We start from the raw sequence: 25,304 nt of genomic DNA, 5'->3' as shown, positions 1-25,304 counted from the left end.
TTCCTAGCTGCTTGGATCTGGTGCCATACCATGCGTGAATGTTCCAAACGTGCGGAGAACCCTGGAATTCCTGCTTTCTGTACAGATGTATCAATGTATTTGTTTCTCTCCAGAAAGCTGTCCAGCCTCTGTGCTATTACAGTGAAGAAGATTTTCCCCTCGACGTTCGGATGGCAGATTGGTTGAAACTGACTGATGTTTTCTGCATCCTTTACTTTTGGAATCAGGACACTGCCAGCCCTTCGCCACACTTTGGGTATTATTCTCCTCTGCCACACTGCCTTCATGAGCCTCCAGAGAAACCGCAAGACATCCGGCGCAATCTTATAAAGCCTATATGGTACTCCATTAGGCCTGGGAACAGATGTCACTCTTGCCCGTCAGATTCCCTTCTCTACTTCTCTCCATTTTGGAGGGTCAGAATCCAGGTGGTAGGTGGGGTGCTGAAATGGTGGGATGTCACATGGAAAAATCATAAGTTCCTGCCTTTTCAAGTTGGTGTGGATCTTTTCCAGGTGCTCTCCCAGTTCCTGCTCGGATGTTTTCAAAGCTCCACTTTTTTTCTGGTGTAAAGAGACCTTTAATGAACTTAAAAGGGTCTTTGTAGAATTGTGTTCTTGTCTGTTCTTCCTTTCTGCAAAGCTTCCTTAGATTCTCAGCTCCTTGCAACTTTGTCAGCTGGCTCTTGATTTCTGCGTGAAGTTGGTTGAGGCCTTCCCTCTCACTATCTGGGGCTTTCTTTCACTGTCTCCTTTCTTGAACCAGTCACTCAATCTCCTGCTGCCTTCTAGACTTTATTGGTGATGATAACATCTTCCATTCTTCCCTGTGCTAACTCCAATTTGCTCTTCCCCATAGCAGTAGATGATGTTTCCCAAATTCTTTACTGTTCCTTTTAAATGCTCCAAAATTTTCAAGTTGCTGTTAATGGTTTCCCACTCTTTCTTGTCAGCAGTTTTGGGCCACTTCACAAGCGATCTGTGCCTTTTGCTCTTTCTCTCCTTGGGAGGTGTTGGTGGTGGGGTAGGTTCCTTAGCTGGGATTTCTGTGCTAACCTCCTCAGCGACAGAGGTGCTGATGCTCTGCGAACTTTGGTTTGTGTCCGGTCGCTGTGCTTCACTCGACTTAGGTGATTGACTTCACTACAAGGTGTGGTCAATGCGAGGCCCCTGTCCCTGCTCCCTCAAGCACCTTTTCCTCCCTTGATGGATCTTCCACCCATTTCCTGATGTTACTTTCCACCACCCACAGATGAACACCCAACACTTGTGTCCCACTACTGCTGCTGGTGTTTTGGTGTCTCTTGTGCAGTGCTCTCTTTATTCATGGTAGATTCCATTCCTAGGTCTGTAGCCGTGTTATCAGTCATTGAGGCATCTTGCACCCCCGCTCTCACAGGCTCTACAGGTATCTTCCTTTGCCTTTTCATAGCCATTAACGGGTGTATCCAACATACTGAAATACAGGTCAACTGGCCTTTATACTTGTTAATACATGTTGCTAACTGGGTTTCTCTTTGTGTTAACATGAGGCAAATGAGGCTATTTGCAAGAGAAACTCTTTCAACAGCTCTTTAACTAACAAGGGAGCAACTGTTTAGAGGGTTTATGATTTAGATCCTTTAACTTAGATCATAATTTGTCTGTTGTGGAAATTATCTAACTTCCAGTATGTTGGAAAGGGCAGCATAGTAGTGTAACGCTTTACAATGCCAGAGAACAGGGTTCGATTCCTTTTGCTGTCTGTAAGGAGTTTGTACATACTCCCTGTGACCACATGGGTTTCCTCCAGGTGCTCCAGTTTCCTCCCACGTTTTAAAAATATATGGGTTAGTGGGTTAGTTGGTCACAATGGATATAGTTGTGCAGTGAGGGCTCATTGGGCCAGAAGAGCCTGTTACCATGCTGTTTTTCTAAATTAAAATTAAGTCTCTTCCTTAAAAGCATTGTGGAGAATTTGATATATAACACATTGCACTAGAGTAAATCATAAATAAAATATGTATACAAAGTGTGTTAGGAATCAAACTGACCATTTTATCAGTAGAGATCCGATTCATAATTCGCTTGCCATGTTACATGAAATCTGAAACAAATATGCCTTCTAGATGAAGTCACAAAATAATGAACACATCCTTTATTAGGCATTGGCAATAAATGGCATCATTGTGAGCAATGTTCACATATAGTAACATGAGTAATGCTTTAATTGTAATTGTGTATAAGATATTTAAGAGAAAGTAGTTTACGATTAAGTCAAATAATGTGTTTTCATGCTACAAAAATGAAAATAAAAATATACACACACATAGAATATATAGATCTACAGTAAATCAGGTCCATGACCTCTTGCCAGAAGCAAGACACATATAAGGAATTTAGAAAATAGGCACAATTCAAGTGGCAAAGAGGGAGGAGGGGTGGAGAGAACAAAGGGAATTAAAGGGTGGAGACTAATAGAAAATTCTTAGATAATACAGACTGGTGTTAAGGGTAGGCTATTTAAGGACGAAAGGAAGAGGAAGCTTTCCTGATGTGATCTTGTGAATGGAATGGTATCTCTATGAGAAATAAATCACTAGCAGCGATGACAACAGATTAGACTGAATATCAGTTTCCGTATTACAAATTTTATAACGTCTGCAAATTGACATTTTGTCTTAGTAATATTCTTGATGTAAGGCAAGGTTTCCCAACCTGGGGTCCACAGACCCCTTGGTTAATGCCAAAGCTCCATGGCATAAAAGAGGTTGAGATCTCCTGATGTAACGTCTAAGAATGGGCAGATAAGAACAAAAACAGAGAGGGCTAGAAACACGTAGCAAGCGGGTCAAGCAGCATGTGTAGAGAGCTACACACAAAAAGCTGGAGGAATATAGCAGATCGGGCAACATCTATGGAGGGAAATGGAAAGTTGATGTCTCGATTCAAGACCCTTCATCTGGCCTGCACAGCTAACTGTTCTTTGACTCCCTTCTCATTGCATTGAGGCACAAATAGATTTCTATATCAAAATGATTATTTACTAGGGAGAACACTTAGATTCTTTAGCTTGAAAAGAAATCGGTGTTGGAACTCTGTGGGTTGAACTGTGTCCCTAGCCCTCCGCCTACCTTTGTATTGTCTGCCAATATGGCCATAAAACCATCAATTCCATCATCCATATCATTGACATGTAACAGGAAAAGAAGCTGTTCCAATACCGACCCCTGTGGAACACCACTAGTCATCAGCACTGCGACCAGAAAAGGCCTCCTATATTCCTACCCTTTTCCTCCTGCCAGTCTGCCAGTCTTCTAGCCATGCTAGTATATTTCTTGTAATACCATCGACATGGTTCAGCAGCCATGGAGGCACCTTGTTAAATGCCTTTTGAAAATCCATGTAAATAACATCCACTCACTCTCCTTTGCCTATCTTGCCTGCTACTTCATCAAATAATTCCAATAGATTTGGCAGGCAAGATGTCCCCTGAAGGAAACTGACTAGGGCTTTGTCTTATTTTATCATGTGCCTCCAGATATCCCTAAACCTCATCCTTAATAATTGACTGTAACATCTTCCCAGCCACTGAAGTCAGGCTAACTGGCCTTTAACTTCCCATCCTTTGGCTCCTTAACTTCCTAAAGAGTGGAGTGACATTTTCCATTTCTCTGGAACCATTCCAGAATCAGTGATTTTTGAAAGATCACTACTAATGCCTCCACAATCTCTTCAGATCTCTCTTTCAGAACCCTGGGGTGTAGTCCATCAGGTTCAAGCAATTTATCCAACTTCAGACATTTCAAGAATGAAGCGGAGAGGGAAGACAGCCAGTATAAAGTGCTGTCACATGCACTGAGGTATAGTGAAAAAATTGTCTTGCATACCTTCCACACAGATCATTTCATTACAACAGGGCATCAAGGTAATACAAACAATAACAGAAAGCAGAATAAAGGGTTACAGGTACTGAAGAAGTGCAGTGCAAATGGGCAATAAGGTTCAAAGTCATAACGAGGTAGACCTTGAGGGCAAGCACTCATATGTCCTACTCAAGAGCTGTTCAATAGACTTATAAAACTGGGGCAGAAGTTGTCCTTGAGCCTAGTGGTGAAAGGCGCAAGGAGGAGGGGTGAAGGATAATAGGTGGAAGGAATAAGTTGGTGAGGGGTGGGGCAATAGGTAGAGTAGGTTGCAAGAGGCAGATGGGTGACAGGTGGAAGTGGACAAGGGGGAGAAAGGAGGCAGGTAGAGCCAGGTTGGGGAAGGGGAGGGTTAAGTTGTAGATAGAGACTAAAGGGTGATAAGCAGGGATATAAAGGCCACAAGACCTGGAATCTGAAAAAGGGTCTTGGCCCAAAATGTATACTGCTTATTCATTTCCAATATGCTGAGTTCCTCCAGCATTTTGCGTGTGTTGCTCTGGAATCTGATAAATTAGGAAGGTGATATAGGAACCATTAGGGAAGAGATGAAGAGCAGATTAAACCAAATGGGGAAGGGATATTGTGGGTAAAATGTGTGGGTGGTAGGAGGAGGGAACCAGGAGGAGGTGATAGAGACAAAATAATTGATGGGGGTCTGGATGGGATCCATGGGAAAGGGAAAAAATGAGAGACCCTGACATGGATTGAGAGAAAGATGGGAACACGGGATGTCATGGTTACTTTAAATTGGAAACTTCAGTTATTTAACTGCTGCTATTGAAATATTGGTGCAGAATGAATGCTCCAAATGTCTGTGAAAAAGTTATGTAGTTACATCAACACAAGAGATTCTGCAGATGCTGGAAACGCAGAACACTCACAAGGAACTCAGCAGGTCAGGCAGCAGTTATGCAAATGAATAAACAGTCAATGTTTCAGGCCAAGCCCCTTCTTCAGGATGCAAACAACAGGAATTCTGCAGGTGCTGGAAATTCAAGCAACACACATCAAAGTTGCTGGTGAACGCAGCAGGCCAGGCAGCATCTCTAGGAAGAGGTACAGACCCTTCGTCAGATCGTCCTGCCCTGACGAAGGGTTTCGGTCTGAAACGTCGACTGTACCTCTTCCTAGAAATGCTGCCTGGCCTGCTGCGTTCACCAGCAACTTTGATGTGTGTTGCCCTTCTTCAGGATAGTTAGTTGCATGTAGTTAATAATAATAATAATAATAAAGGCATCCGTTAGTCTTGCGAGACCATGGGTCTGCCCCCGGAAAGTCTTTACTCTGCAGGGCGCAGGCCTGGGCAAGGTTATATGGAAGCCCAGCAGTTGCCCATGCTGCAAGTCTCCCCTCTCCACAACACCAATGTTGTCCACGGGAAGGGCATTAGGACGCATACAGCTTGGCACCAGAGTCGTCGCAGAGCACTATGTGCCATGCTCAAGGACGCAACACGTTCCCCCGGCTGGGGCTCGAACTCAGGACCTTCAGGTAGCTAGTCCATTGCCTTAACCACTTGGCCACGTGGGCATGTAGTTACATAATAGGTTTTCCTATCTAATCAGGATCACAATATAAATACATTTTGGGATATAAAAAAGTTCATGCTCAAAGGCACTATAAGAATGTTTGCATTATTTTTTAGAGAGAAAGACACATGATTAGGTATTGAATCATCACTAGACCATTTGGTTCTAGATTTAAACTCAAAAAATCATTTGTTTCTTTGGAACTGTTGTTAGGTATTTCATTTCATGGATCGAACTTGGACATAGCCTCCTGATCCAGACGCTCACCATCTAGACTTAATTCATCTCTAGCAGAGATTGTTTGGTCTACACCAACACTTGGATTTTGATAGCAGTAACCAGTTCAAGGCAAATATCTCTTGGTTTGTAAACATGTATTATGGTTCCTACCTCTTCCTATATGAGCTTGATTTGCTTTATGGGCCAAGAACATGAAGGTACTTAAACTGAAATTAATTCCACAGGTATAAATGCAGCATTTACAGCCTTGGCTTGAAAGGCCAGAAATGAAATTTGCAAATGCATGCCCAAAACTTCCAGCTACCTCATGGAGTCCTTTGCAATGATTTTTTTATCTGTGAAAATTTTTGGCATCAATCTGCGTTTTTTTTCATCTGGTGGTTAAACGAATTCAGCATTGAAGTACCACTGTATATCGCTTGTTTTCAGCAATAATTATTACTCCCACAACTACAGACGACATGCAACGATTAACAAGGATAAAAGGTATTGCTGGGATCTTTCAAAAAATGTTAAATGTACAATATTTCACATAAAGCAAAAACAAATTCCCAGAACACAATCGCGTAATGTACTTCCCGACTTTCACAGAACCTAAATTCCGCTCATTCTTCCACCGCCGCACGCTGATCACCCGTCATCCTACTGCGCTGGCGTTTCTGGGAAGTGTGGCAAGGAAGGTCGGGGCTGCCGTCGATGCATTGGGGTCAAAGTTGACGAATGGTTACTATGGCGGTGTCGGCAGTTGTTTGCAGGCCGCTTGTTTTACGGAGGAGTGTCGGCACCTTATTCATTGGTAGCCTGGGCAGGTACAGCTTAGGAGTTGGAAGTGGGTCTGTTGCACCCGAGAGCCGAGGCTGGAAGACAGGCTCTGTAGGATCGCCTGGAACGAGGTGTTACAGTGGAAATGCAACGGGACCGGAGCTGCGGGTGCATCACCTGGAGGCGGAATCGACAGGTAACCCGTGTGGCTACTCCGCCCCGGGGAGGATGGATTGACAGGAGGAGGGCAGGAAAGAAAGAACAAGAAGGGAACAAGTAACACTGGCCCAAATTTGGATTTGCCATTTTCCCAGTGATGCGAATCCAAGGTTGTCAAGGTGTACACTCTTAACAAGAATATTGTAGGTGGAATACCCTCCATTTCTTTAGAAGGTTTGTGAAGGATTCCCCTCTTCGTTATTTTCAGTCTATATTTTTATTCTAATTGATTATCTCCTCCTTCTAATCGCCATTTAATGGAGACTAACTTCACTCCCGAATTCCAATTATCTTTCTTCATGCAACATTTCTTATACTATGATGCTTAAACTCTTTGGAACACAAGAAGCAAATAATCTAACTGTTTCTTTTTCATTCCGCAATATAAGATTCTGATGCAAGCACTGTGAAAGTAATCAATTTTATGTATGTGAAAAAGCAATTTAAAATAATTTAAATCCTGAATTTTGTTTTGCATTAGGTGTTTAAATAATAGAACACAGAACAGTACTGTATGTCAACAAGCCCTTCAGCCCATCATGCCTGCACTGAAACCAACATTGGATTAAAGTACATCTCTTCTATCTGTACACAATCTATATTCCTTCATTTTTAACAGCCATTTTAAAAAAACACTACCATGTGAGCTTGCATCACTCCTATGGGAGCCTATTCCAGGTTTTTTGCACTCCCTGCGTAGAAAGAAAACTTGCCCCACACATGTTCTATAAAAAAAATGCCCTGCATAATTTGCTGTTTTCTGGCCATCAGACATAGGTCATCCTTTGTATCTTACTTTGGTTAAAATCACAGGGCTTTCTCCAGGAATACAAAATGTTGAAGCTGAGATTTTGCAATCTCATAAATAAAATTCAGTTTTAAAGCGTGTAAATTTAGTCAATTTGGGGAAGTCATTGCAATTGTGATTTGTTTTTCAGTCCTGCTGGACTTCAGATAAGCATGGTTTCTAGATGCAATCGATTGGTTTAAGTGAAAGGATCATTTACAGTATGTTGCACATTGACCAAATAAGTATTAAATATTGTCACATCAAAGTTTATTCATATTTTTAGAAGCCCATTTGTGTAAACCCAACATTGCTTTCATGAGTGTCTACAACAGATGACTTCTGTTTGTTTCCACTTGAAACTTAAGTATCTCCATATAAACATGTACTTACTGGAAAATATATTATTAGGGTTAGAAATTGTGAATAAAGTATACAAATATAATAATAGATTAAGCTTAAAGTCATAATACTTCAGTTTTATAAAACATAATGTCCTCTAAGTAACGTTACTGAAAACGTAAAGTACAGATTTCTCCCGCCATCCGAAGGTAGAGCGTTCCTATGAAACGGTTTGTAAGCCGGAATGTCGTAAAGCGAAGAAGCAATTACCATTTATTTATATGGGAAAATTTTGTGAGTGTTCGCAGACCCAAAAATAACCTACGAAATCACGCCAAATAACACATAAAACCTAAAATAACAGTAACATATAGTAAAAGCAGGAATGATATGATAAATACACAGCTTATATAAAGTAGAAATACTTTTCCACAATCATTGCCTGAACTGTTCTCCGTAGCGAAAATCTCACGCAAGCGCCATCGGCAAAAACACGGCACAAGCGCTCTCCAGTAACTTTTAAGCTATGAAGCTGCCAAACCATACCAAATAACACGTAAAAGTACACAGCCGATATAAAGTAGAAATAATGTATGTACAGTGTAGTATCACTTACCGGAATTGGGAAAGTACGGAGCACACTGATGGTGGTGTGTTAGGCTGAGTCGTCGGAGTTGGGGTAGTGCAGTGGCCCCCACCCTCCGAGCAGCGACCCGATAACGATCCGCGAAGCATGCAGCGGTAGCCGGGAGGCACACAGCACATCTTTAAGAAAAAAGCCGAAATAAACATGCTAATTGATTAGGTGCTGCCCGGCACGTAATTGTTGGCCCAGATTAGTGCCGATTTCCGATTGCATCGCCTCTGATCTGGGCCGACAAATACGTGTCGGGTGGCACCTAATTAATTGGCATGTTTATTTTGGCTTTTTTCTTAAAGATGTGCTGTGTGTCTCCTGACTACTGCTGCATTCTCCGTGAATCAGTATCTGTCCGTGGCCTGGGTGGTGGGGCACTGGGGTGTCATCTCGTCGTCTGTTTCCATTAGAGCAGGCAGCTCATCTTCTCCTATGACTGCCCGCCTCGATGTCGAAGGTCGAGGTTCGTTGTCTGCTGTGGCTGATGTGGGAGGCTTGCTTGACTGCTGAGCCTGGCGCATTTTTGTATCATACAGTTCTTTGTAAGCACTCAACCATCCTGCAAATATCCCCTAAACCAACATACCCTTTCAAAATTAAAGTCGTACTTTATCATTACTCATTTGGTTTCTATTGTTATCCTTTTTTCTTCCAATTGCATCAGCTCTTCACCTATCAGTTCTTGCTCACGGGATGCCAAAACCTCTTCAACATCATCTTCGTCAGCTTCCACAAGCCAAACCCACTTAGTCTCTACTTTGTTCACCACGATCAAAACACTTAATTATGTCTAGTTTTACACTAAGTGTAACACCCTTACGAGCTCTTTCAGGCTTTTCTGATACCATAGAACTCATCTTGCAAATGGCTGCTCACAGGCACGTGTTTAAGCAATGCCGGCGAGATTGCAGTTCCGAATCCGGGGGAGAGCGGCTGCTCAGGGCGCGCGCTGCCTTTTATCACACGCTGATTTTTTTCGCGTGCTGCTTTTTTCATAACAGTGAAAACACCTTCTGTTAGCGAAAACAGGGTACTAATGTAGGTCTTTTGTAACAGTAAGGTTTCGTAAAGTGAAAGTTCGAAAAGCGGGGGACACCTGTAGTACTCTAAAAAAGGTCCATGTAGTTCGTTACACTGCAACTTGGTCACTCTGTGTCATATTTAAAGCAAGATTATGAGAATTTCTCCAAGAATGCAAAACAATCAAGTCAGTGTTTTTGCAGTCTTTTGAATAAAATTAAATTCCAAAACATGTAAGTAAACTTCATTGTCCTTAAAGTGGCATGAATATTCAATAAAAGGAATTCAGCAATGTTCCTTAATTTTCTTTATAATCTTCCAAGTTCCTAATCTCCATTTAGTTTTACAATGGACCTTGATTTCTCTAGTAGGCTGTGACTAAGTTTTTGAAGGTTTCATTTAATATCTTTTTTTTTATGGTTATTAGGGTTAGGGTAAGTCGCTCTACCCATCATTTTGTTAGTCAATGTATAGTCACTAGAGAACAAGATTGAGGACTGAAGGACAAGATTGTTGTATTGGAAGGAAATGAGGAATTGCTCTGATCTGAGTTTCACGGAGACGAGGCTCCTGATGTGGCGGTCAGACCCGAAGGCTTCTGGATGCATAGGATGTATTGGACTGCTAATTCAGAGAAGGTAAAATGTGCAGGGATCTGTGTTTGATGACAAACACTTTGTGGCACTCCAGCGCACTTGTCTTGTTGCATTCTTATTCCCCCGATCTGGAACATTAAAGGTCGACCGTTCTTCTCGCCAAGAGAGTTCTTCATGATTCTGACCGCAGTTTACATACCACCAAATGCCGATGTTAATCAGGCACTCAAAATATTGAATGCTGCTTTCACCAAACAGGAAATAGCCCAGCCTGCCGCATTTCAGGTCATAGATGGGGACTTCAATCAGGCTTATTTGAAGAAATCTCTGTCCAATTGTCACCAGCATATAATCTGTAGCACCAGAGGTCCCAACACCCCTGCTATACTACGATTAGGAATTCCAACTATTCTATGCCTAATCCGCATTTTGTGAAATCAGATCATTTGGCTATTCTTCTACTATCTGGATACAGGCACAGACCAAAGAGCAAAGCTCCAGAGATGAGGACAACAAAGAGGTGGCTGCAGGAAGCAGAACAATGGATATGGGATTACGTTGAGTTGGTGGGAAGGGCCGTGTTCAGGGATTTAAGTGGATCTGAGTGAATATACCACAGCTGTCCTGAACTTTATAAAGATAGTTGCAGACGAGTGTGTCCTCACAAAATCATTTAGTCTTTCTCCAACCAAGAACCCTGGATGAACCATGAGATCCACAATCTGCTGAGGGCCAGATAAGTGGCATTCAGGTCTGGCGACCAAGAAAGATACAAGAGGCCCAGGTACGATTTCCGGAAAGCCAGCTTGTGTGTGAATTGCAATTTTGGACCAAAGTTGAATTATTGAATGAAGCTCAACAACTGTGGCAGGGCTTGAATGTGATTACCTCTCACAAAGTGAAACCAAGCAACATGGGTGACAACAAGACTTTGCTCCCAGGTGAGTTCAGAGGTATGTTTGCTTTCACCATCAAAACATGGAGGAACCTTCATGAACTCTCACAGCCCCCAATTACCCTGTGATTTCAGTCCATGAGGCCAATGTGAGAGCATCCTTCAGGAGAGTGAATCCACGAAAATCATCTGGCTCAGATGGAATACCTGTCTGAGTATGAAAGACCTGTGCTGCTGAACTGCCTGGAGTGTTCACTGATATCTTTAACCTCTTGTTTCGGTAGTCCGAGGTACCCACCAGCTTCAATCAGGCTTCAGTTATACCAGTGTCTAAGAAGAATGTGGTAATCTGCCGCAATGATTATTGGCCAGTAGCATTTATGTTCACGGTAATGAAGTGCTTTGAGAGGTTGGTGATGGAACATACAGTGGCATGCAAAAGTTTGGGCACCCTGGTCAAAATTTCTGTTACTGTGAATCGCTAAGCGAGTAAAAGATGACCTGATTTCCAAAAGGCATAAAGTTAAACATAACGCATTCCTTTAATATTTTAAGCAAAATTACTTTTTTTTTCCCCATTTTTTACAGTTTCAAAATAACAAAAAAGGAAAAGGGCCCGAAGCAAAAGTTTGGGCACCCTGCATGGTCAGTACTTAGTAACACCCCTTTTGGTAAGTATCACAGCTTGTAAACGCTTTCTTTAGCCAGCTAAGAGACTTTCAATTCTTGTTTGGGGGATTTTCACCCATTCTTCCTTGCAAAGGCTTCTAGTTCTGTGAGATTCTTGGACCGTCTTGTATGCACTGCTCTTTTGAGGTCTATCCACAGATTTTCGATGATGTTTAAGTCGGGGGACTGTGAGGGCCATGGCAAAACCTTCAGCTTGCCCCTCTTGAGGTAGTCCATTGTGGATTTTGAGGCGAATTTTGAGGATCATTATCCATTTGTAGAAGCCATCCTCTTTTAACCTTCAGCTTTTTTACAGACGGTGTGATGTTTGCTTCCAGAATTTGCTGGGGTATTTAATTGAATTCATTCTTCCCTCTACCAGTGAAATGTTCCCTGTGCCACCGGCTGCAACACAAGCCCAAAGTATGATCGATCCACCCCCGAGCTTAACAGTTGGAGATATGTTCTTTTCGTGAAATTCTGCGCCATTTTTTCTCTAAACATACTTTGCTCATTGCAGCCAAAAGGTTCTATTTTAACTTCATCAGTCCACAGGAATTGTTTCCACAATGCATCAGGCTTGTTTAGATGTTCCTTTCCAAACTTCTGATGCTGAATTTTGTGGTGAGGACGCAGCAAAGGTTTTCTTCTGATGATTCTTCCATGAAGGTCATATTTGTGCAGGTGTCGCTGCAGAGTAGAACAGTGCACCACCACTCCAGAGTCTGCTAAATTTTCCTGAAGGTCTTTTGCAGTCAAATGGGGGTTTTGATTTGCCTTTGTAGCAATCCTATGAGCAGTTCTCACGGAAAGTTTTCTTCGTCTTCCAGACCTCAACTTGACCTCCACCATTACTGTTAACTGCCATTTCTTAATTACATTACGAACTGAAGAAATGGCTACCTGAAAACACTTTGCTGTCTTCTTATAGCCTTCTCCTGCTTTGTGGGCATCATTTATTTTAATTTTCAGAGTGCTAGGCAGCTGCTTAGAGGAGCCCATGGCTGCTGATTGTTGGGACAAGGTTTGAGGAGTCGGTATTTATAAGGCTTTGAAATTTGCATCACCTGGCCTTTCCTAATGATGACTGTGAACAAGCCATAGCCCTAACAAGCTCATTAAGGTCTGAGACCTTGGTAAAAGTTATCTGAGAGCTCAAATCTCTTGGAGTGCTCACATTTTTGCATGGTGCTCCTTTCCTTTTTTCGCTCTAAAATTGTACAAAACAAAAATAATACACTAATCTTGCTTAAAATGTTGAAAAGAATGTTTTATTTTTAACTTCATGACTTTTGGAGATCAGTTCATCTTCTACTCACTTAACTGTTCACAGTAACAGAAATTTTGACCAGGGGTGCCCAAACTTTTGCATGCCACTGTATCAAGGTATAAGGTTCATTTTATTATCAATGTATAAATGCAGAATACAACTCTGAGATTCATCTTCTCCCGATAGCCATAAAATACAGAAAAAACATGGAAATCGTTGACGTTGAAGCCCCCTTCCCGCTCAAAAAGAAAAAGAAACAAAACTCACAAACCCCAATCCCTTTAACTTTTCCCTTGCACAAAAATTAACAGATTGCCCACCCGGACACGGCAGCTAAAATGTCAAACTCCTAACCCTCAGGCTCCTCCCACACAAAAAACAGGGACAATAACATCAAACACCCAATCCCTCCCTCACCCCAAAAAGTAACATATCACCCCCCTGCCAATTGGCAACAAGAAAGAAAACACAGAAAAGCTGAACGAGATCAATATAAACTAGTTATATCACATATGTCTTGGAATTTCAAAAGCATCCTCTATCGGCATCGATAAGAGCAACACTTTGAACTCAGTCCTTCTGTGGAGCCTTCATCCACCGATAAGTGGCCTTCCATGGGGAATGCCCTGACATGGCCCCCCATGGGGAGTGCCCTGACATGGCCTCCTGTGAGGATCGATCTCCGGGCTGACCTGTAAGAGTGACTGTGGACCCGGCCTCCTCTACATTCGCCTCAGTGTTTCAATTTTCCTTGACGTTTCGATAAGCGAGAAATGGAGTTGATCGTGCTCCCTGTCTCTGGTCTCCTGTTTGGGACAGCATGTGCTTGTCGCCCTCTCCCTGGAATTTTCTTGGAAACAGCAGGGTACTAGATCACTCGATTGAACTTCAAACTGTAAGTCACAGGCTCCAACAGTTTCCGGAAAACAATTATGATAAAAGGAGTAAGTAAAAGGTGGAGAACAGGTGAACTAATTGGCTATCTGGAAGATGTAGCCTGAGGAATTGTTGTTCACTGGCGCCATCTTGACCGAAAGAATCTACTCCTGCCTGAGAAGTGATTTGGATCCATTCTAGTTGCCTGCTGTCATAACAGTTCCAGAGCAAGTGCCATTTAATTGGTTCTTCACTCAACCTTCGAGCATCTGGATACTAAAGGTGCATATATTAGATTGCTCTTTATTGACTACAGCTCCACATTCAATACTCCCATCCCCTCAAAACTAATCATGAGCTTCAAGACCTTTGACTCAGTACCTCCTTGTGCAACTGAATCCTTGATTTCCTCATTTGCAGACCCCAGTCAGTTTTTGGATTGGCAATGACATCTCTCCAATTTCCATCAGCACAGGTGCACTACAAGGCTGTGTGCTTAGTCCCTTGTTCTACTCACTTTATACATGACTATGAAAATAAGCGTAGCTCCGAAGTTATAATTAAGTTTGCTGATGACACCACTGTCATTGGTTGAATCAAAGGTGGTGACGAATCAGCATATAGGAGGGAGATTGAAGATCTGGCTGAGTGGAGTGCCAAAACAAACACCTCTCATGCAATGTCCTCGAGACCAAGGAACTGATCATTGACTTTAAGAGGAGGAAAGCTTGGCGGGGTGGGGGGGTATGGAGGTCCATGAGCAGTCCTTATTGGGGAATCAGAAGTGGTAAGGGTCAGCAACCGGCTACATTACTGTCTAGTTTTGGTTGTGGGGGGGGGGGGTTGCTACTGCATAAAATAGAAATAAGCTGCAGAGAGTTGTAAACTTAGTCAGCTCCATCATGAGCACTAGCCTCTGTAGTATCCAGGACATCTTCAAGGAGCAATGCCTCAGAAAGGTGATGGCCATCATTAAGGACCCCCATCACTCAGATCATGCTTTATCCTCATTGTCACCATCAGGAAGGCAATACAGAAGCGTGAAGGCACACACTCAATGATTCACAAACAGCTTCTTCCCCTCTGCCATCTGATTTCTGAGATTTCTGAATGGGCATTAAACTCATTAACACTACCTCGCATCTTTTATATTTCTATTTTTGCACTACTTATTTAATTTAACCAATATAATTATGTTAAAGTGTCATTATATGTATAGTATATTAAAGTACCATTACAAAGAAAGCATGCCAGTGCTTCTACTTTAGAAGTTTGTGAGGATTCGGCATGACATCTAAAACTTTGAGAAATGTCTATAGATGAGTGGTGGAGAGTATATTGACGGGCTGTATCATAGACTGGTATGGAAACACCAATGCCCTTGAATGGAAAATCCTACAAAAAGTAGTGGGTACGGCCCAGTCCATCACGGATAAAGCCCTCCCCACCTTTCAGCACAAATACATGGAGTGCTGTTGCGGGAAAGCAGTATCCGTCATCACGGACCCCCCCACCATCCAGGCCATGCTCTCTTCTTGCTACTGCCATTAAGAAGAAGCTACAGGAGCCTCTGAACCCGCACCACCAGGTTCAGTAACAGTTATTATCCCTCAACCATCAAACTCTTAAACCAGAGGAGACAATTTCACTCAACCTTACTGGCTCCAAATCTGTTTCCATAACCTATGGGCTCGCTTTCAAGGACTTTTCATGATATTTATTGCTTATTTATTTATTATTATTATTATTATTACTACTTTTTTTCTTTTGTATTGGCACAATTTGTTGTCTTCTGCACATTGCTTGTTTGTCGTGTTGGGTGCAGTCTTCCATTGATTTATTATGTTTCTTGGATTTACTGTGTATGCCTGCAAGAAAACAAATCTCAGGGCTGTATATGGCGATATATATGTAGTTTGATCATAAATTTACTTTGAATTTTGACTCCTTTGTAAGAAAAAAATAATAGATAACAACTATCAGTTTCCTCAAATCGTATGGTTCCCAATATCCATTCAGAATTGCAGTCATCCAATCACTAACACCCACACATACTCAGTGGCTACTGTTATGTGTCCACAGTTTCATTTTCCTGGGAGTCCATAGTTTCTTTTACTGTGGGCATCACGTGTTCCCATTTTCATTATACTTCGAATCCACAGTTTCGTTTCTGTGAATGTTACCTTCTGACGTATGCCGACAGTATAAAAGAAATGTGGACATTTTGCTGAGAAGAGAGTCGAAGGAAAGAGAGAAAGAGTGAAGACTGCACTTCGAGCTATCTGGCAACAGCTCACGATTGAGAAGGGTAAAGCCTAATGCTTACCCATACCCAAAGGATTGGGTTAATCAGCGGCACACTGTGCATTGTGGAGATGTGTCTGTCCTTCGTATGATCCGTGGGTGTGGATTTCGTGACAGTCACTTTGTGAAATTGCTCTTCATGGACTTCAAAACAGTATCCCTCGGCTGGGATTTTGGTAACCGTTTCTTCGTTCGCTAGCCGTGGAATCTTTGGAATTCATCGTGAGCGCCTCGTCGCTTCACTGTGAATCCACAAGTTTCTCCTCTCACCTATTTCGTGAATTACTGGGACTCTCTGAACTGCCACTTTACGACTGTGCTTGAGTAAAATTTGTTAAGAACAGGTTCTAAGTTTGACTGTAAGGGAGTTATAGACGCATAACACTGTTAACTTCTGTTTTAGAAAGTAGTTTATTTAATTTTCTATATTTTTGAGTAGATGTAAATAAATATAGTGGTTTTAATATTGAAACTCGACTCAATTTGCCATCTCTTGCTGCTGGTACGTTACGAATTCGTAACACTACTCTGTTCAGTATAGTAGTGGAACATGGTGCTGTCTTCTGCTGTTGTAGCCCATGCACTTCAAGTTCGATGTGTTGTGTGTTCAGAGATGCTGTTCTGCACACCACCGTTATAATGCATAGTTATCTGAGGTAATGTTGCCTTCCTGTCAGCTTGAACCAGTCTGGCCATTCTCTTCTGACCTCTCATTAACAAAGTGCTTTCACTCACAGAACTGCTGCTCACTGGATGCTTTTTTGTTTTTCGCATCATGCTTTGTAAACTTTAGAGACTGTTGTGTGTGAAAATCCCAGGAGGTAAGCAGTTTCTGAGATTCTCAAACCACCCTGCCTGGCAGCAACAATTATTCCACAGGCAAAGTCACTTAGACCACTTCTATTTCCCATTCTGATGTTTGGTCTGAACAACATCTAAACCTCCTGACAATGTCTCCATGCTTTAATGCATTGAGTTCTGCCAGATGATTGGCTGATTAGATACTTGCATTAATGAGCAGGTGTACTGAATAAACTGGCCACTGGCTGTATGCCATACAGTTTGTTGTTTTGTGGCAGTAGTATTGTGCAAGACATAAAGATTACTAAGTTGCAAAATAAATAGTGGAAAAAGCAGCAATATGAAATGTTTTTGATGAGCCATTCAGAAATCTAATGGCAGAGCGCAAGAAGCTGTTTTTAAAACATTGAATGGGGTCGTGATGTTCTATATATCCTCCCTGATGGTAGTTGTTTGAATTGGGCATGTTCCAGATGGTGAAGATCTTTAATGATGTTTGCTGCTTTCTTGAGACACAACCTCTTGAAGATGCCCTCTGGTGGGAATTAGCTGAGTCTCCCACCCTTTGCAGCCTCATGTGCATCAACCAGTAAGAATGCCGTCCATCATTCATCTATAGAAAATTGCAACAGTCTTTTGTGACATACCAAGTCATCCCAGTTTCCTAATGAGGTTGCTAAAACACTTCACCCGTCATCTTGGGGCGCCTCAAGGCTTCAAGTCCCATCTGCAGATGGATCACAACCTTCCTCTGTGACAGGAGGCAGCAAGTGAGATTAGGCAAGCACATCTCCACATCTTGCTCAATCAGCACTGACGCATCACAGCGGTGTGTCTCACCCCTTTCCTGTTTTCTCTGTACACCAATGAATGTGTCTCCAGTGAACCGTCAAGTTCAAGTTTAATCATCATTCAACCATACATGAATACCCATGAATGCAGCAGAATGAAGCAGTGTTCCTCTGGGGCCAAGGTGCAAAATACTGTAGCAACAGTTATACACAGTACAAGGTACAAGTAGCACATGTAAGATGGCAAGTAAACATACAGTTATACCAAAAAGTATATATAGCCCAAGTCCCTGAATGACATGTCCTGTAAATAGATGGTGCATGGGTGTTTTCTGTAAGAACAAGCAGTTCTCAGCAGTCTGCAGATGAATGTATGCACACTCCCACGCAATCCAGCTTGGCTTCAACTGAGCAAACACTGGATGGCAGCACCAATGGGTGGGGCAACTCCCAACCCAGCATGGACGCAATGCTACACCACTTCCGGCATCTCCTCTCTTGTACTGCTGTAAAGGGCAAGCCCATTGCTTGAGGCCTAGTCCTTGCTACACTAGGCCACACAGCTCCCCTGTCATACGTCATGTCAATAAGCGGACTTGGTGTAATTAACACTCTCAGTGTCCAACAGGGTCTTGCAATCACAAGCGAAATGTCTGAGACAATCACGTGCTGTTATACTGCCCTCTGCTTTTGTGCACTGGCTCCAATGCCTCTCTTAGCAGGCAGTAACACGGTTCGCACCATGTCCAGCTTGTGCACTAATGAGCAGCTCACTGACGGGGTAGACCTGCAATGCTTGAAGTTCTCAGTGTCTAGCATTCACTTGCAGTTGTAAAAAAAGATGTTTAAAAAAGACAAAAACACCTTTGGTTGCCTGAGAGACCGCTGCTTCTGAACACACCACCATCTTGTACTGAAGGTAGATTCCAGGGTGGGCAGTATCCACAATGATATTTCCTGCCTGCTTCTTTGTCCTGAACACATACAAGTCCTGCAGTGATTATTTATCAATGAACTTTTTAGATTATCTGACAATTCACTGTAGTTTTGTATATTGTAAGAGAATGCTGCACCAAACCAGGCGGTAATGACTGATGTGAAAGTATATAAACTTCATCAGTTAAACTAATAAAATTTGTGGATGACACCACTGACATTGGACTAATCACCAGTGGTGACGAATCCAAGAATCACTAGAAAGTTAGCAAGCTAGTCTCTTGGTGTAGTCACAGTAACTTGGAGTGGAATTTCCTTAACTGTGGAGATGCATGTTGACTTCAGGAGAAATATGTCTCGATTCAACCCACTCATCATCAACAACTGTACAGTTAGCACCACTTCAACATTATGGTTCCTTGGCATCGTTATCTTGCAGGACCTTGGGTGGAGAACCATATCTCCTTCATTAACAGAAAGGCTCGGCAGAGGATGTACTTCTTTCAGCAGTTGGTAAAATCCCATCTTCCCCAGAACATACCTAGTGCAATTCTACACTACCATCACAGAGAACACCCTCACATCAGTCATTGCTGTCTAGTTTGGAGCAGTATTCTCTCAATATATGAAAACTACAGTGATCTGTCAGGTCAGCTGAAAAGTTTATTGGCTGTAGACTACCATCACTGCATGACTAGAGTGCATCCAGAACAAAGAAGCAGGCAGGAAAAAAAATCGTTATTGACACTACCCATCCTGGAAACTGCTTTTTCCAGAAACTCCATTCTGGAAAGTGCTGTTGGGTTATTAAAACAAAAACTTCACGCTATCTCAAAAGTTTCTTCCTCCAGGCAGTTAATCTATTCAACCATTCTAGTTGGCCACTCCAACCCCTGCTATCAGTTTTCACTGCACTGCACTGTCAACGCTTTAATCTATTATAATATTATAATGCTGTTTACATCGTAAATAAATGCTGGTATTTACCTATGCACATTTTATTCTATTTCTGTACTTTAACCACTAAGTTTATTTTTTTTTATGTATAATTCTTTATTCTTAGCATTCAGTGTTGTTTATTGTTACTTGTTGCACCAACACACCACAGCAAATTCCTAATACATGTAAATGTATGTGGCAAATAAAGTTGTTCCATGATGAGGTAGAGTCACTGGTGTGTCATTGTGATTGCATTAATGTGTTGGGCCCAGGATAGATCCTCTTGAGTTGTTGATGTCCAGGAACTTTGAGCTGCTCACCCTTTCACTGTTGACCGCTCAATGAGGACTGGTGTGTATTCTCCTGACTTCCCCTTTCTGAAGTTGAGAATTAATTCAGTGGTCATGCTGATGTTGAGCGCCTAGTTGTTGTTGCAACAACATTTAACCAGCCCGCTAGTCAGCCAGTTTCTGTGTTTATGGTAACTCTTTTCGCCAAGTAAGTATTTTGCTAAAGATGTCTAAAAATTTTTTTCTGTTGATGAAATTAGTCATCTGAATTTTTCCAGTGATATTGAAAAAATGGAATTCGATTAGCTTTATTTGACACATGTACAATGAAACATGCAGTGATATTTGTCATTTGCTTTAATGACCAACATAGTCCAAGGATGTGCAGCAGGCAGCGCACAATTGTCCCTGTGATAGCATACCCATAACAAACAAAACCCAATCCTAACCTGTACATCTTCGGAATGGGGGAGGAGACCCATGCAGTCACAGGGAGAATGTGGAAATTTCTTACAGATTGCAGTGGGAATTGAACCCCAATCAGTCATTGCTGGTACTGTAAAGTGTTGCACTAACTGCTACGCTACCATGCCACCCTAGTGTGATAAGATATGGCAGTTTATTTGCAGCAATGCTTTTGAGGTTCTTGTACCCCTGTCCATGTAAAACCTACCATGGTTGGTCCCAAAGTCACACTTGTCTTCATTAAATTCCATCTGTCATTTTTCAGTCCATTTTTCCAACTGGTCCAGATCCTGCTGCAAGCTTTGATAGTCTTTCTCAGGGTCCACTACTCCCCCAATCTTGGTTTCATCCGCAAATTTGCTGATCCAGTTAACCACATTATCATTCAAAGCATTAATATAGATGACAAACGACAACGGACCCAGCATCAATCCTTGTGGTTTTCGACTAGTCACAGTCCTCCAGTCAGAGAGGCAACCCACTCTCCATTCTCCAGCTTTGCCTACAAAGTCATCATCTAATTCAGTTTACTACCTTACCTTGAATGCCAAGCAACTGAACCTTCTAGACCAGCCCAACCTCCCACGGGGGGATTGTTGCTTGCTTATGCGCAGAAGGGAGGGGAGCTGGGGGGGGGGTACTTTGGGATTCTAACATTTAACCGTCGTCCATTCTTTGGGGGCACTCCTCTGTTTTCGTGGATGGTTGCGAAGAAAAAGCATTTCAGGATGTATATTATATGCATTTCTCTGACATTAAATGTACCTTTGAAACCTTTGAAGCCATGTGGGACCTTAGTGAAGTCCATGTAGACAACATCCACTGCTTTGCCTTTATCAACTTCCTGGTAACTTCTTCAAAAAAAACTCTTAAGGTTGGTTGGACATGATCTACAATGCAAAAAAAAAATGCTGACTATCCCTAATCAATCCCTGTATGTCCAGATACTCATATAAAAAAATCTTTCCCACTACTGATGTCAGGCGCACTGGTCTATAACTTCCTGGTTTATTCTTAGAGCCTTTCTTAAACAATGGAACAACATTAGCTATCCTCCAATCCTCTGGTACCTCACTTGTTGCTAAGGATGATTTAAATATCTCTGCTAGGGCCACAACAATTTCTGCACTTGTCTCCCACAGGGACTGAGGGAACACCTTGTCAGGCCCTGGGGATTTGTCCACCCTCATTTGTCTCAGCAAACACCTTCTCTGCTGTAATCTGTACAGGGCTCATGACCTCACTGCTGCTTTGCTTCACTTCTGTAGACTCTGTGTCTATGGAGCTGCCAGTCCTGCCCCTCCAACAATGAAGTCTCACTAATGGCTGCAATATCATAATTCCAAGTACTGATCCATGCCCTGAGCTCATCTGCCTTTTCTACAATACTTGCTGCATTGAAATATATGCAACTAAGACCATAGTCACACCATGCTCAACCTTTTACTTCCTGAATTTGTCTGAGGTCTTAATAACATATGTTTCTACCATCACCAATCACTCCACTGTCTGTTCTGGTAATCTGGTTCCCATCCTCCTGCAACTCGAGTTTAAACATGACCCCCCCCCCCCGTAGTACTAGCAAACTTTCCCACTAGGATATTAGTCCCCCTTTAGGTGCAAGCTGCCTTTTCTGTACAGGTCCCACCTTCCCTAGAAGAGAGCCCAATAATCCAAAAACCTGCAGCCCTCCCTCCCACACCAACTCCTTAGCCATGTATTAAACTGTATGATCTTCCTACTTCTGATTTCACTAGCTTGTGACACAGGTAGCAATCCTGAGATCACAACGATGGAGTCCTGTCCTTTAACATGGCTCCTAACTCCCTGACTCACTTTGTAGAACCTCGTCCCTTTTCCTGTCTATGGCATTGGTACCTATGTGGACTGTGACTTCTGGCTGCTCACCCTCCCACTTAAGAATGTCTCAGACCCTGGCACTAGGAGGCATCTGGGAGTTTTGTTTTTGTCCCCAGGACCTCCTTTCTCTTCCCCCTAACTAACAAATCCACTATCATGACAGCTCGACAAGTCATGTCTTCTCCCCACTTCTGACCCACAGAGCCAGACTCACTGCTGGAGACCTGACCACAGTAACTTTCCTCTACTAGGTCATTACCCCCAACAGTATCCAAAGTGGTATTGCAGGGGATGGTCACAGGGGTACTTTGCACTGGCTGTTTAACCCTTTTCACCCCCCTGACCGTCATCCAGTTTCCTGTGTCCTGCACCTTGGGTGTTATTACCTCTCTATATGTCCTGCCTATCATCCCCTCAGCCTCCCAAATGATCCAGAGTTCATCTAGTTCCAGCTTCAATTCATTAACACAGTCTGTTAGAAGCTGTAGCTGTATGCACTTCTTGCAGGTGAAGTCATCAGGGACTTGACATCCTGCAAGAGGAGTATCCAGCTATCTTGCCTGGCATCCCCACTGCTCTAAATGTGCAATAATGTATTTTAACTGTGCAATTATAAAGGAGGAAACAATAAATAAACTGGAAAAAAATCTACCTACAGCTTTTCTCCTTCTCTCCCTCAAGCTTCAAATCTCCATTCTAACACTGTTCACTCCAACAAAAGCCGCTCCACTTGCCCCTGCCTTATTTTTGTTTGGCCTTGCTAATGAATCCTGATATCTGACTGGCTGCTGTTCAAGTACCAAAACTCCCACAAAGCGCTGCTTTTGACTGCACACTGGCCAACTGGTGTGAGTCATTTCTCTTGTTCCCAATCTGTGATTGGCTGGGAATGAATATGTTATGGATGAGGGGTTTGGCAAGGTTAGGGGAAAAAAAAAAGGGTATTTTAAGATTGAGAACCTGATTTAGAATATTGAGCGCGGAGCTGAAGACTGAATGTGACATAGATATGGCCAGTTAAATTTTGGATCAGCTGAATTTTATAGGGTTGGGTGGGTGGCTGTACAGTAGTTGAATTTGTCAGATGTAAGGGAGAGAAATAGTCAATAGCTAGGGAAAATGTATGAAATGCTGCAAAATCTAAAATAGAAGCAGAAAATGCTGGAAATGTTCAGCAGGTTAGGCTGCATGTGTGAGAAGAGATCAAGAACTCAAACCTGATGTAAATCTTCTATTCCATTCATAGGATTTCAGTTATTTCCTGTTACTGAGTTTGAGTTTATTGGCCCATGGTACATTATAGAATAACAACGTAACTTTCATAGTCTTTCACATTATTCCATTATTGAAGGAGGGTTGAAAAATGCTAATTAGAGCTTATGACATTATTTAGCTCCATACATTGGTGTGTGTCTCAGTTGCACAGCACAGAAGCGCAGCTGGTAGAGCCACCGCCTCACCCAGGTTCAATCCTGACCTTGGGTGCTGTCTGTGTGGAGTTTGCAGACTCTCCCTGTGACAGTGTGGGTTTGCTCTGAGTGCTCTGGTTTCCTCCCATCTTCCAAAGATGTGCAGGTTGGTAGCTTAATTGGGCACTGTATTTTGACCGAGTGTGTCAGTGAAGGGTAGAATCCAGGGGAATGCAATGAGAATAAAACTGGAATTATTGTAGGATTAATGTATTTGGGTAGTTGCTGGTTGTTGTGAATGTTGAGAGCCGAAGGGCCTGTTTCTTACGGATCTCCTCATGATTTTATGATTCCATATTCTGGAGACAAGTTTACTTTGATTCATGCAAACTATGTAGTCCTTCTGCCTTTTTAAAAATCCAGTATCTCTGCACAGCTATCCTTAATTGCAAATTAACTTCATTCTTATTTTGTTAATGTAATGTTTTCTGATTTCACAAATTCCCCTTTAATTTCCCTATTTAATTTTTATTATTCCTCTTAACTAGCATTAGGGATTTAGTTTAATATTTTACTTTAGTTTATGAATTTACGAAAATTATAGAAGATGGCAGATTAATTTCATTTTTTTATATTTTAACAGGAATTGTTGTACTTGGAATAAATAGACCACAGTCCAAAAATGCAATCAGCAGAAAACTTGTGGACATGGTAAGCACTTGCATTTGTATGTTATTGGAAGGGCAAGGAACAACTAGGAAAAGTCCGTTGGTCATTTATCTATTGGTTATTTATTATTGGGCATCATTAGAAAGTGGTATTTGCTGTTTTCAAGTCTCTTCACCCCCCCCCCACCCCCCAAGTGACTACAAAACAGATAATGGTGGTCCTCTCTTTAGAAAGGTGATGGGACAAATCTAGATAGTTACAAATTAATTTCTGAGAAGAAAGGGAAAAAGGAAATCCCCAAATCTGAAATACAAAGAACACTTAAATTTGGTTTGAAACCAGACATGCAGCACAAACTTTGTCCAATTCTTTGAAGAAGTAAGGAAGTCTGGTAGTTGCAGATTATTGGACTGTCAAATGGCTTTGAAGTAGTGGATTAATAATTCATGAGTGGACCGGACTGGACTGGACTGGATATGTTTAGTCAGGCTATGTAACAAGCTGAAGAACAAGGTAATGTTGCCAATTGAACAAAATGAAGAATGTTACAATTAAATGTTTTTTTCTGAGATTGATGGAAATTGATTTTTTAAGTTGTTTATTTTGCCATTTATATGAATAATTTACAATTGGAAACAGATAAACAATTTGAAAGTTTGCACATGCTATCAAATGGGTGGACTTACTTAATTCTGAGAAGGCTGCAAAAATATATGGCATAAATATTTGTCCAGTATAGGCATGTAAATCACATGTTAATTATTATACAGATAAACATCCAATGTTGCAGTTTGGTATGATAAATGATAATTTTCATTGTGGGTAGAGGAAGAGAAGGATCTAGTAGGTGAAAGATTAAAGGTGCACATACTCAGAAATCATTGAAGTACCATTGACTCAGGGATAATGTTTCCTTATTGCTTTACTAAAACTGGGGAGTATGAAAGTAACTGAAGTGGTTAGAAAGTTTCATGCTAGTTGGAGCAGTTGAGATATAGATGACTAACGCAAAGCTGAGTAATTATGTTAGAAAGAAATCAAAGAATAAGCTGGTGAAGTGGAAGCATGTTCATGAGTGAGCTAAGCATGGG

General features: G+C 42.0%; 1 protein-coding gene across 2 annotated transcripts in view; it reads left to right on the top strand.

Moving 5' to 3' along the window:
* The first annotated feature begins 6,364 nt into the window (after window positions 1–6,364).
* auh (AU RNA binding protein/enoyl-CoA hydratase) overlaps window positions 6,365–25,304 on the top strand; it is a 194,749-nt gene continuing 175,809 nt past the window's right edge. For both annotated transcript variants that reach the window (XM_072281694.1, XM_072281693.1), the window contains exons 1-2: window positions 6,365–6,634; window positions 24,188–24,255. In XM_072281694.1, the coding sequence (XP_072137795.1) occupies window positions 6,397–6,634; window positions 24,188–24,255 (306 nt within the window). In that variant the 5' untranslated portion in view covers window positions 6,365–6,396. The remainder of the gene's footprint in view (window positions 6,635–24,187; window positions 24,256–25,304) is intronic.

The sequence above is a fragment of the Mobula birostris genome, chromosome 17, assembly GCF_030028105.1.
Source record: "Mobula birostris isolate sMobBir1 chromosome 17, sMobBir1.hap1, whole genome shotgun sequence".
Taxonomy (NCBI): domain Eukaryota; kingdom Metazoa; phylum Chordata; class Chondrichthyes; order Myliobatiformes; family Myliobatidae; genus Mobula; species Mobula birostris.
Note: the sequence above shows the minus strand (reverse complement) of the source record. Positions and strands in the feature narration are given on the sequence as shown.